The sequence below is a fragment of the Triturus cristatus genome, chromosome 11 (assembly GCF_964204655.1).
Source record: "Triturus cristatus chromosome 11, aTriCri1.1, whole genome shotgun sequence".
Classification (NCBI taxonomy): Eukaryota; Metazoa; Chordata; class Amphibia; order Caudata; family Salamandridae; genus Triturus; species Triturus cristatus.
Window position 1 is genome coordinate 235,263,118 of NC_140594.1, and position 14,268 is coordinate 235,277,385.

General features: G+C 42.3%; 1 protein-coding gene across 5 annotated transcripts in view; it reads left to right on the forward strand.

Annotated features, from left to right (window-relative positions):
- The window catches only part of MYO18B (myosin XVIIIB), a 1,573,426-nt gene that overhangs the window by 420,373 nt on the left and 1,138,785 nt on the right, over positions 1-14,268 (forward strand). For all 5 annotated transcript variants that reach the window (XM_085634174.1, XM_085634172.1, XM_085634173.1 and 2 more), the window contains one exon: positions 2,941-3,085. In XM_085634174.1, the coding sequence (XP_085490300.1) occupies positions 2,941-3,085 (145 nt within the window). The remainder of the gene's footprint in view (positions 1-2,940; positions 3,086-14,268) is intronic.

Genomic DNA, 14,268 nt, shown 5'->3' on the forward strand with positions numbered 1-14,268 from the left:
CCTCGGCACACGATCAAAGTCTGCTTTGAAGTCCACAAAGCAGCAAAACAGAGCTGTGGACGATATGTTTGCTTTGTCAATAAGAATTGATAAGGCTAGAAGTTTGGTCAATATGCCTGAATTTGCTACAAAGCCAATTTGGTTTCTTTGGCTCAATCCTTTTAACTCAGCCCAGCATCTCAGATCTTTAAGAAGAAGGCTAGCAAAATATTTAGCCTCGTTATCAAGTAAGGCTATCAGCCTGTAGTTGCTAGGGACTGAGTGAGAACTGGACTTGTGAATTGGATGAATTATCGCCCTTTGCCAGGAGTCAGGTATGGTTAAACTTCGCAAGGTGTGATCGAAGAGGCTAGCTAACCAGTGGCGGCTCACACAGGTAAGGCTGTGGGGCGGTGAGGCGGGGGCGGGGCTTGGTGGGGGGTAGTGGAGTGTGACATACAGCAGGAAAGTGGAGAGTAAGGAAATTAAAATATAAAAAAGCACTTACTTTGCGCTTGCATCATCACAGAAATGCTGCGAGGGCAAAGTGTTTTTATGTATTTATTTCCTTACTCTCCACTTTCCCGTCGTATGTCACACTCCACTACCCTCCCACCCAGCCCCACCCCACCAAGCCCCGCCCCAGCCCCACCGCCCCACAGCGTTACCTGTGCGAACCGCCAATGTAGCTAACTGATTAGACCAGAATAGAATGTTGAACTTGAAAAGGGTCTGTAGCAGGCCGTTTGGGCCTAGTGTTCCATCTGTTCTTGTCTTGGATAATATTTTGGCCAGCCTAGTTGGTAGTTTTTACGCTTAGCATTTGCTGTGGGCCTTGCAAATGAGGCTAACTCTCCCTAAAGATGGCTGTTGGGGGTATTGTTGTGTAAGTCGATGGCTGATCATTTCTTTCGTCTGCCTGGAAATGACTGATCAGGAATGTTGCCCATTCGTGCTCGGAGAAGTTTGCGCTGCCCAGGCCTGTGTTTCCATTGGATATCAATCAATCAATTTTCTTAAACTTTCCACAATACTCATACATTTCCCAATTACCTTATTTAAATTCAAGTAATTAGGAACTATTTCAAATAAAAATGTAACATGCGTGCTGTAAAATAGAAAACATCATATTCCGGTGGGCATCAATGTATTATCTTCCCAGGCTACAAATATAAGTACAATTATCTCATGATAGCGGCCTATAGATGTAAGTCACTGTTATTAGAACATGTTCTTTGGTAGGAGAGTGGGGTTTGGAAACCTCCTAAATGGCTTTACCAAATCTTAGAGTTGTGTTGATACTGACACAACTCCTTTCAATCTATTAAATAACCGATTGGAAATTGTACAAATCCAGTGAACTTGTACTTTCGGGAAAATGTCAGAATAGTATTGCAGGAACATTTTAGGCCAAGCCACTTAGGTATCTATTGGATGCCTTCATTGCATTCACTGTATGCTTTCTTTGGATGCTTTATTTAGTGCCAAACAGGGTGCTCTACGGCCACTGCAGAGCACTTTCTCATAGGGGCTCAGAGACTTATGCTCGCCCCTTGCTCCGAGGAAGACATGCTTTTTATACCCACCGGGGCAAGCCTTCAAGTGGCTTATGATGCTCCTTCACGGCCTCATCACTGTAAAATGTGAGCTACATTACACCCACCATTCATTCCAGAATATTGCAAGTTACCAAAGAGTGTGTTTTCTGGCCAGATAGTTGGATGAGGCCAAATGCTGATTCCTTTGTGTGGTCCAGACACCCCTTCTCTTTCTGAAGCCCATACCATCGTTAGATAGAACAAACACATATCTAAAGCTCAGGTTTTGTCCCAGGTGGGGCAGTGTGGTGCACCCTCTCCAGTTTTAGGCAAAATGTGGGCATGTTGTCTTTGACTTAGTGTTTTCTTAAAGAATTGTAGCTAATCCCCTCCTGGACGTTCTAGCACAACAATGTTGCAATGTTATTAAAACACAGCAAATCAAATGTCCACATTGTTTCTGTTCCTGCAGTATGAAATTGAGCAAAAACATGTTTCTTCATGTCATATCAACGAAAGCATTTACATCCAGGCAAACTTAGAAATTGATTCGCGAAACCATATACCACAGATGTGTTACTAAGAAATCGATGTAAGTATTATAGAGAGGTTAGTTAAGAAATCATATTCCCGGAAAAATCCCTCTAAAAAAATCTAACAGATTTTTCACTGATATAAAAAGGAGACACTGTTTTTGTCTCATACGCAAGCACGTATCCACGGCTGCCTCATCCCTGGAGGGCAGTAAGGAAGTTAGCTGATGGTGCCACCAACAGGGGGCATCGGTGGTTGCCAGATTTCAGCAGCAAAAACGGCACTATTTCGGTTCGTAGGAGAAGAAGAGAAATGGAAAATAAGCAAACTAATCTTTCACCTGCTGAAAATCCTTCTGCTGTTCAGACCCATGTGTCACATTTACAAAGTGTATTTCATGTATATTATCCGCTTCTTAGTAAACAGCATCAGCAGTGTGCAATGAGTTTTACTGTGGATTGCTGTATGCACGTACCATTTGCTCAACTGTGCATGGCACAATAAGCACATATGATGCAGATACTTTTACACAGTTTTTTAGTAAAGTTTTGCGCTACTTGAACCTTTTTTCTGAAATGGCACATGGTGTTAAATGTTACATGTAAATTTAGTTCCATTATGATAGAGGGAAGATGTATAAAGTGACAAACATATGCGGCCTTGCTTCTACAAGAAAACATGTTTGTTTATTTAGCACCCCCCCCCCCCCCAAAAAAAAAATAGGCTGTCCCTGTCACGAGCATATGTAAACTATAGGTTATTCACATCTTTCTAAAGATGTAAGACCTCCACATTCATGCCAGGTTACTGCATTTAACAGTACCTTCTTTAAGATGCTCTCCCCATTAAGCCTGTTATGTTTTCAGCTTCTCTGTTTTTTTCTGTGTAGCCCGAGGAAAAGCAGAAGGCTTCAGCATCATTTGTCCAACTCCAAGCTGCCATGGAGACTTTGGGATTCGCAGGATCCGAGCAGAAGGCCATTTGGCATGTCCTAGCAGGCATTTATCACCTGGGAGCTGCAGGTGCCTGCCGAGGTGAGAGAGGCTCTTTCCACTTCTCATGTTCAATCGGAGTTACATGCTGTTTGTGTATGAAAGTGTATGAAGTCTGGCGAGGGACACGCATTTCACCTGCTTGGTACAAATAAACACGAAGCCAGATTTCAATAAAGTACATTTGGAGCAGGCATTGAATATATAATAAACTGGGGCTTCCGACGGGCCTAACGCAAACATTACTGGGATCAACGCTAGTATATTCCATAAAACGTTAATTTTATGCAACATAAAAAGCATAACACTCAGGTATGGAATTTACATCACACGCTTTATTTGTAATATTCATAATATTTGATGTTTTTTTATGCACAAAGGAAACAGCATGTAGCACTTTCTCCATTATAGAAGATGCCAGTCGAAATTACATCTATGGTGGTACTTTTGTTACCACTGCTTCTACCTTACCACCCTTTTCTCAATCAGTTGCTTTGACTTAAAATGTTGGTCTTGATAGAGTTTGGAAGCAAAGGAAAAGCCTTCAATTTCTGAAAAAGTGTCAAATACTGTCACAATAAATATAGAGGGGAAATTCATCATTCAGCAGCCAACAAAGAGAGCATTCTGACTCATTGTCACTCCCATTTTTTCCCTCAAAAGCTGCAGTACAAATTACAATGATTAAAACGCATGACAATCCTCCAATCAAGGACCAAACCATTCCCCCACAATTGAAAATATTTGTCATTACTGCCTGACACCACATCTGCCCTTAAAAGCTGCAAATGTTGGAGAAAAAAAAAATCTCTTCCCTTGCTTGAAAATATGGGGACGGCTATTTCATGGGCCTCCACCTACTTCGTCGTTAATACCTATTTCATGTATTGTATTAGCATATTTTTTTAGATTTGAGGTTTTAAATAGCAGAGACCGGTGTCAACCAGGCATTGGAGATTTGTAAAATATTCAGGGTCTTGAGTACATTTTACATTGTTAGCCATTGAAGGTGCCATGAGGTATAGAAGACGGTGCTTTCCTGTTTACTTTATGAATGAATTAACACAATTTGAGAGTAGGAGCTGTACAGTATGATCATAATTGCACATAATATGGAAAATGAAACAATGTTTTCATTATTTGAGGCCAATTTGCAGGTCTTGACACTTGGTCAAAATTCCTAATTTTTAAAATTTATAAAAAGGGGAAATCCTGGGGGTGTTATTGCCCAATTTCACTGTTGGACTCTGTTTAAGGTAACAGGAAGAATACCTCTTGCTAGGTTAGATTCTTAGCACGAGGAACACCATCTACTATGCTAAACTATAAGACCCTCAATAATACCATGCCGGATACCTTACAGAAGCTCCAGGAAAAAGGGTAGGATGAGGTGGGAGAAATTGAAGATTTAGACTGGGAGGCAGCCCTGATGCACCCAGGAGAGGTTGCAATTAAGGTCCGACTGTAAATAATCCAATGTAAAATATTACACTGAGTCTACTATGATAGATGCCACTTGCATGCAATGGGAAGGGTCCAGGCCCCGCATTGCTTAAGATGTCATGGAGAGGAGGTTCCTTTTTCCATACGGTCTGGAGCTGTCTGCTAATCCAGGAGTACTGGGTGAACATCCCTGGGGAACTTGACAGAGTGCTCTCAGCCCATCGTCCATTAGATCCCAAGGTCCTCAATGACATTGATCTACCCCAAGCTCAGCTGCTGATTTGTGGCCTTGGCCTCATTGTAGCCAAAAGAGACATAGTCTGATACTGGTGGGAACATGAATACCCAACCAGGCATGAATGGAAACAGGGAAGGGATATGTACATGATGGTAAAAAAAGCTACATATCCTAGTAGGGATCCCCAGAAAATGTTGCAAGGTGTAGGTCAAACGGCTGGGCTGCAATATTACTCTCTGGAGTTATTAGATAACTGTGGGAGAGAAAGACAAGACACGCTCTGTGAAAAAAGGGGGATGCTGCTAAAGGTTGAACTGATATCCAAATTTTGGAGCTGAGTCCTGCTAAGCAATGAGTGCTGTCTGTTTGTTGTCTTGGGGGCGGAGAGGTTGAATGTGGTTTGAAATGTCTGACTACATTATGCGATCAGTGGACTTTGCCTCCAGATTTGTTGTATCATCTAATTATCATCTCTTATCGCATTGGCTTCAAAATAAAAATATATTTTCAAAAAACAAATGCCTATTCACCAGCTAGCAGAATGCTCATGGAAAAATAAAACATTTATAATGAAAAGAAAAATACAGTGTGCAAAAACAGGCCCTGCAATGTTAATGCATTTTTCTTTGGTTAACATGGCATCTAAATTTAGGCTAAGTTAAAGCAGCACTGTTATTCATCATCATCATAATCACTTTAGCCAATGAGAAACAACAACATAAAAAGTATACTACATTAAAAATGCCTAAAATTATTGCCTTATTATATGCCTTAAATTATTAAAAATGATTATGTTATGTTATATACCGTGCGCAGATACTCCGAGGAGTGTCCCGGCGCGAGCCTGAAAAGGGTCAGAATCAGAGTCAGAGGACAGAACTAGAAAAGAAAGGTTTTCAACTTTTTCTTAAAGATCATAGGATCATTAACGCCCCGTAAGGCCAATGACAATGCATTCCATGCCAGCGCAGCTATCCGGGCAAAAGAACTCCCGCCAAGCCTCTGGCGATTAAACTGAGGGGTCTAGGTTAAATGTTGGAGGAGGAACGCAGCTGTCTCACCGGAGTTGAGAAAGCGAACCTCTTCTGCAAGTAAATGGGTCCCAGACCATGGAGGGCTTTATGAGGAATAGATAACATTTTGAATGTTATTTGAGCGTCCGCCGGGAGCCAATGCAGATATGGTAAATGAGAGTGCACACTGCACCCGCTGTAAAGGCCCTGCAGGAGTCTGGCGGCCGAATTTTGAATCACCTGTAATTTATTCAAAAGGTAACCTGGAATGCCAGCATACAGTGCATTAGCGTAATCAAGGTGAGAAAGAATCAGAGCACGGACAACAGATTCCTTTGCAGAATTAGGCAAAAGAGTAAGAAACTTCCTCAAAGTCTTCAGGATGCTAAAACAGGTGCCAACCAACGTCTTAACCTGCGAGGAGAAGATCAAGATCTCATTGAACCAGACCCCCAGATTCTTGACAGAGTCTCCCTTAAAGCTAGGTAGGGGAAAACCTGGGGGCCATAGCTTCTCTCTGAAGTTGGCAGGGAATGTGCTGCAAAATGAATTATTAATAAATTAATAAATAAATAAATTAATTAATTATTGCCTTATTATTTGCCTTAAATGATTACAAATGCCTACCATAAAATTGCATAAAAAGATGGTTGTGTATAAAATAGTGTCACTTAAAATACCATGATGAGATGCACATATATTTAAAATCAGATGATGAGTCATATAAACATTTTTTAAATCTTACTCATATTGACACACAATACAGGTTCTGTCTCATCCTTTTTAGGGCACACTGACAAAATTAGGCCAGGCAATAACAAGTGAAGGAATTGGATAGAAGTTTTAAAAAATGTAAGGCTGGACGACAGTGTCTAAATTTAAGGCTGCGCAGTAGCGGAGAAATATACATCTTCCTTTTATTCCTGTACAAACTGCAAAAGAATAGGAGCTGTAGGTCACATTGAGAAGAACGAGAATCACCTGGACTTACAGAAAGGGCCTCTATGGAGTATGTATTAGATGGATCACCCAACAAAAGGGGAATATAATTCAGATTTGTCACAAAAGTCCGATATGTGTGGTCAATTGACTTCAAACCCAGTGCTGAAATATATAGTTTGACCCTGTACTTTGAACAATTTGACTCCCATCTTACTCTCCTCTCCTTCGCCAGCAAAAATTCTTTCAATTCAGTTCTAGAAATGGAAATACATGCTGATGGATCGTCAAATAGATTAGCATGACCGATGGTATAAAAGCTATTCTTTACAAATTGGAGCCACTTCCCTTTAAATACACCGTCAAGGTTTAAGGAATCTCTCAAAATGTCTTGTGTGAGCTTCAATTCTTCTCTTCTGCACACCAAGTGCCACAAAAGTGGTGGAGCAATACAAATCTGGTCCTAAATAAAAGGAACATCCAGTTCAAGGTGACAATTATAGGATGAGCAGACTTTAGGAAGGTCTAACCAGCACTGTTATTCATTTGCAGGCTTACACCATTTTAGTACGGAAACGCTGAAATTCGCCGAATTTCAGCGTTTGCGATCGCAATTCAGATGTGAGCAATGTAGGATGGCAAATACCTACTCGCAAGCATTTAGAGAATCGCAATTTGCTATTCCCTAAATGCTATGCTAGTAGGCATCGCAAATTGCAATATTGCCTTAAGGAATCGCAAATTACCACCAACTTCAAGTTGGTGGTAATTTGCGATTTCCTTTAAAAAAACACTTTTTTGCTTTTTTCAAAGTGCCATGTGGCACACATACATGCCCTTAGTGCATGTATGTGTGCCACATGTGCACACATGCACATTTCAGGGGTGCAACAGGGTGTCCTTTTGGAACCCTTGCACCCTTGAAATTGCGCACGCAATTTGCGAGTACCTATTGGGTACTCGCAAATTGCGTGTGCAATTCCCATTCATTCCTATGGGCCTCTCGGCCCATTGGAATGAATGGGAAGGTATTCCTTGATTGCGAATCGCAATTAATATTGCGATTCCTACATACATTCCATTTTGCGAGTCCTTAATAGCGATTCACTAGAAATCACTATTAAGGACTCGCAAAACTGATTTTCCCTACATCTGGCCCAATATGTCTTATTTAAACATATGCTTTTGCACATTATTAATAAAAGCATGTTGACAGAGAATACATTTGTGGCAACAGCTACCACCAAGCTCCCATTCTCTATGTGCACAATCACCTTAGGAGACAACATCTCCTCATCTGGCAATTACTACCACCTACTCATTAACAGTGCCATGTCTTCTTTCCTGCTTTCACTGCACATTACCAACAGCAAGTCACTGACTACTACACTATTATTTAGCAGAGGTGGTCATATTAATGAGGTGTGATGAACAATGACAAAATAGAAATTAAGGGGGCGTGGCTAACTAAGATGGCCGAGCAGACGTAATCCGCGAGGGCTCCGTGGCATTCATTGGAAAGGTAGCTGGAACTGTGCCTCCGGCGGACTGTGACACGAGATAATAGTGTGAGAACATCCCCTCGCCAACCTAGCAGGAAAGAGCGGAGCGAAAACTGCAGGCGGAACAACTCGGGAGATAGAGCTTCCGAGGCATGACCAGTAACAGGCCCGCGGCCTAAAATGGGAGAAGGGCGCCATGACTTGCAGAAATGTGAGTTCCTCACGTGGGCATCTGTGGATGTCGGGAGACCGACTGAACTGAAGCTACCAGCTGATCTCCCCACCTCCAGCTAACTAACGGAGGGACGCATGCAGCACATATGGAATCGGTGTTAGGAGACGGTGAAGACGACCTAGGTGAGCGGAAGCAGGGACCAAACCGCTGCTCGGATTAACGACCTCCTGGCCCACATGGAGAACGATAGTCCGTGATACAGTAGAGCAAAGATAAAGAATGCGATTGCAATTCCCCTCTTGTCTGACCTTAAGATGGCAGCCGTAATGGACAACAACTAGACCTGAGGCTGACATGGGCCACAAGGGTACGATTCTGTGCTCTAACTAGCACACAGCAAAGCAGGGGAACTTGCACAAATCAGTGAGGGGGAGCAGCACTTGGAAATAAATAAAGTTCTGCAAGCTGACGATGCTTGATGCCTGAGGCCCACCTGTGAGGTACTACCAGACGAGCGGCTCCCAGACATGCGGACCACAAAAGTTTGAGATGGGGGAGTGCCCCCCCTGCAGTACGGACACGGGGATAGCGGCGTGCTGGCAATAACCCCAACAGTGTGACAGAGATCCTGGCTGTGGGCGACTGGGGGTGCACCCCCACATATTGATCTTTATGCCACCAAAGAAAGCCCAGAGTAACAGGGTCTGAAATTATTTTGCGACGGGGAAAACAGGGTCTTCTTCTATGAGTTGCGCTGATCCTGGAAACATGGTGCTCACGAAAGACGACCTGCTGTACTCCTTGAGAGAGTTTAAAAAAGAGCTGAGAGAGGAACTCAAAGTGGACTTGGCTGCCTCCTTAGAAGGCCTACGATCAGACATTATTTTGCGCATGCTCTCGCTCCAACAAGACGTGAATGAGGTGGGCACACAGGCATTAGATCTGGAAGACAAGGTCACGGACTTGGAGGGGAAAACAGGACGCTTGGAAACTACTGTAGACACCTTTCATGACCAACTTAAAATGACGTCACTGAAAAATGAGGACCTTGAAAATAGATCCCGCAGGGACAACGTTCGCATCTGGTACCTTCAGGAAGGAGCGGAGGGGCATGACATGGAGGCCTTCACCCAGGGTATGTTTGCTGATCTGCTGGGGGAATCTGGCCCTAAGGTGAAGACAGAGTCGGTCTCCCCACCAAGGAGAGAAACGTCGGCCCAGAGATGTGCTAGTTAAATTACCCTCTTATAAGGTAAAAGAAGCTATCCTCCAAGTGGCCCGAAAGAAGAAGGAAGTGACATGTGCGCTCTTCCAGGATATTGCCCCTGCAACCTTAGCAAGACGAGCCCAATTTAAGCCAATAACAGATAGACTACAAGACAACATCGGATACAGCTGGACATACCCGTTTGGATTAGCATTCAACCTAAATAACAAACCGAGGCATGTCAGCGACTTACAGGAAGCGAGACGAGCATTGGGATTACCGCTACCAACAGGGCAACCAGGGGCAGAAGAGGAAGATGGAGCAGTGGGGCCCCCACCAGTCCGAGGAGAAGCCTGCAGTTGGCAGACACCATGACAACAAAGCCCCCAAGGAATCGGAAACAACAAGCACCTGAAGGGTAAACAGCGGATGGACAGCAACTCGGTTCGACTCACAGGAAGCATGGACCTTTAATGTAATGCACGGCTTGCTTTGGGGTGCCTGACCGCTTGTAGAAAGGGGCATTTGGGGAGTGTGGGATGGATAGGATGGTCTCTCTAAAAGAATTTATGCTGTTACCTCTGCTCTTATATTCGTGTATTCCAGCGAAAACGTAGTTTAAATAAGGAATGCCATAAGGGTAAGGAACAGATAGTCCCTATATCTCTATTCCAAGACATTCATTGCAATGTTACCCAATATGGGCTTAGTTTGTTGGTTACAGGCTGATTTTAGGGGGGGTGGTCGTTTAAGTGTGGTACAGAGGGGAAACATGAGAGATGGAGTGGTTGCAATACAGGCATGAGAATACCCCTGGAATGGGTGGTGTTGCACTGGGCAGCAGGCAAAGGGAAACTGACAATACACAGGGCGCTCACGCACGAAGCAGGCCTATCGACAAAGACGGATAATGGTTCTTACCACCCTCACATGGAATGTAAGAGGCCTTAACTCCCCTGCGAAAATACAGCGCCTGTGGAAACACATTTTAGACAATCGGCATGAAGTAGTGGCCCTACAAGAGACACATCTCAAGAGAACGGAGGAACACTGCCTTAAACACAAACATTACCCCTTTATCTATAAATCATCAGCACCCACGAAACATAATTGTAGAAAAATACAGCCTGAGTAAAGTTTCCACCCAGAAGGCTTACCAAAAAGTACCCAATTCCACAGATGTGGTACCATCGCTCTCCCTGAATCTTCCCAACACATATCAAATTGGTGATGTGGTGGAAAGTGTCCAAAATATTGAACTCTAACTCTATGATTTATGAGGAGAAGATGAACCTTTTTATTTAATGAACCCTAAAAGGTACTTGTTTATCTGTGAAAATTTGGAAGTGTGGCCACCAATCAAGATTCCTTCAAGAGGCATGGCCGGCAGGTATTCATACCATTATTGGCCCATTAATATAAGAGTTGGTCTTTTTTGGAAAATAAAAGAAATTGGCTCACGGTCTTTATAACAAGATGCATCTTGGTACTTAAGTGAGGAGCTATTTTGTTGATAAGTTATTGAATGCAAGGCTCTAAAGCACACAATCTATTGGAAACCTCCAGGGGTCCCTCCAGAATCAATACCACAGATGATTGTCAGGTGTAAATACATGCAGCTTAAAGCAATCCTGAGTAATTCAGCCTAATGTTCCCACCGTGCAGGTTTTGCAATGTATCTAACAGTGCCTTTATCTCCCAGCTGAGATTCAGTAGAGCTCTTAGCATTATAGTATTATGCAGTCCTGCACATACATCATCAATGTATGTTACTCTGACAGCACAGCTCCTGTTGAGTCTAACGACACACTGTTACAATCCCTCCCCTTTCCACCTTCATTAGCACTGACATGCATTCAAGGCAGAGTTGAACAGAAGGGATTTCTACTACATCATACGTTTTCTGGGTGCCTCCGAAGCGTCCTAAAGATACTAATTAGATTTAGAAAGAAGTCAATGAGGATTAATTGCTAATTAATTTGCAAGTAAAATGGTCTAAATGGATAAATGCATCTGAGAATTACTGACTTCTCAGCCCGCGAGGAATTCAGTCAAGGAAAAGGTAGAGTTCCCATGTTAGAATTTTATAGTTCTCTAAAAGTATTTACTTTGAAGCATGTCTTAGTTGATCAAATGTTCCAAAATTAAAAATTATTTTAATTTCAGCAGTAGCAGTGGTTTCAGGATAACGCCATTATTTGTATCTGTGATCATCAGACACACTTATATACTTGTCCCGATCGTTCATTCAGTGGCAAAGTCATATTTGTCCTCAATTTAATTTATTTTACTGTCTTTCTAATTTCAAATGTAGCACCACGTGTACCCCCATGTAGCTTAGTGGCATTCGTATAACCACAGAGAGGAATCAAATGACGAAAAATTAGAAATAACATAAAATAACTCGACAAATAAAATAATTAAGCAGGCCAGTTACATTGCTCTCGGATACGCTTTAGTGCTTCTTTCTATCTTTGTGCAGTGGGATTTTGATTCAATGTACTTGAAAGATATGTCTAGATATGTGTAAGATATGTGTAACCCTAGTTACATCTTTAGGCTTATGCTCAAAACCTTGCTCGTCTGGTTGGCGATGTATACAAGCTGACTGACTAACACATATAGCTAAACACACGATGATAGGGTTTCTGGGAGAGGTACTATATTATGTAGTTTCGCTCTAGCCTTGGAAACATTGTGCTTTAACTTGTTTAGCACATTTCTGACAATAGCTTCTTAAACCGGAGTACAATATTGCTGCCTGGAGGGCACCTACACGAAGGTAACGTAGCTGTTCAACATTACAATATCTAGCAATTTTGAAGATACTGGACTGTGTAGCATATACATCATGGCCACCAAGCGGAACAGTACATTTTGGCACTGGCTGGCGCTGCCTGCACGGAGGGGTATTACAAAGATAATGCTTCTCTGCTTTGGCAGGAAAAAGTGTTGTGTGAGCCACTGATGCTTTCCCAACCATCCCTGGCCAGTGGTCCACGAGAAACAACACTTTCTGTGAGTTGGGGCCTTCGTTACTCATTCTCCTGGATTTGGAGAGGGTCTCAGGGGAGGAACCTGTAGTGTTCATATTATGTACTGTATTACGGTAGAATGTTATTGCTCTGTTGAGATTCTATGTTCCTTTCCTGGCGGTGGCATCTTGGTGGAAACTGTCTTGAGAGTGGTTGTTCTAGTTGCCCTCTTCTTATCCAATAAATATATTTTGGATTGAAACCGTCTTGAGAGTGGTTGTCTAAGTTGCCTTCTTCTTATCCAATAAATATATCTTGGATTCTACAACCCCGATTACTTGTGCTTACTTCACAACCGACACACCCTCAGCACTTCGGAATACATATTCATGTTCCCTACAAAGTCTTCCTGACACTGTTGGCTATGTCTTATGATCATTGGTCAGAGAAGAGCAGCACTTCCATGCAAGTGAGGCCCAACAGACTCATCCGGTGATTGGCTGAGGCTCCACTTGTTGGGGGATTCTACTGGCTGGAGACTCTGCCTGTCACCCTTCATTGATAACATTTGACAAAGTACACAACGAGGGATAGGAAACTATTGGCTAGAATGAGATCTGTGCACTCTAGAATTGAGCTGGAGCAATGGATGTCTTTCACCAAGAAGAGTCTTCAGCAGTGGGGTTGGAGAGTGCCGCACCGCTGAGCCAAGGTTAGATATCGGTTTACGGGTTAAGTAGTGCACAATCAAAACCCACCTAAAAGTAATTATTGAAAACCAGGCAGTTGTGATTAATTAACTTGTATAGAAAGATTGCAATCTACAAGTTAACTGTGAATTATTATTTTATTAAAAACTTTTCAACTAGTGAAATGCAGTAGTATGTTTATTTTTTCAGAGTAGGTATTTACGTTTGATACTATACAAGATAGTACTTTGAAGATCCACTGGGCTTTTGCAAATATTTAACTACATATTATGATGAAACTTTTACAGTAAGTAGCATAGAAGTACTGGGCAATCGTTATCATGGTTGAGGGGAGAGAAATCAGAAGACCTCTGAGTAGTGTTCCGGCTTAATGACTGGTATGTTTACAACGCCATGGCCCTCCAGTTTAGAAAATTAGCAATGACGAGAAATGGAAATGTTTTATGCAAAAGAAATCCTAGGTTAGTTGTAGGTCAGTTTCAAGTATAACTATTTTATATTTTTCAGCTTTATCATTGAATTTAGTACAGTATGACTGAATGTTCCACAAATCTATGTATTCACAGGAAACAAATTAAAAGTTAAATATGAGAAATTAAAAAGAGGAAAATATATGGAGGAAGAGGCAGACAATCCTGAATGTTGTAGGAAAACAAATCAAAAGACAGAAATGCAGCACTTACGATAAAGTCCATAAAATCTCTTTGCTTATCACTTTTTGCTTTGTGGACCACTGGATTTTCAACACCTTCTGTAGTTTGATGCCCCCTGACCAGGCTTCTTACCCAAGTGCACTGCTAAAATGTTGTACCTTTCCGATGTCGTAGTAGTGCATGCTTCAGGGGGAATGGCCTGAATTTGTGCCAGGTCACAAAATAACAAATGTATATGCTAAATAATAATAACTGACCCCTTATAAGTTAACTGCGTGAGTTCTGCTCTACCGCTTACCAGGTTCGTGTGTGTAGGTTATGAGGGGGTTCAGTAGGATAAACTTTGCCCCAATTTAAGTGTGTCTTGGGG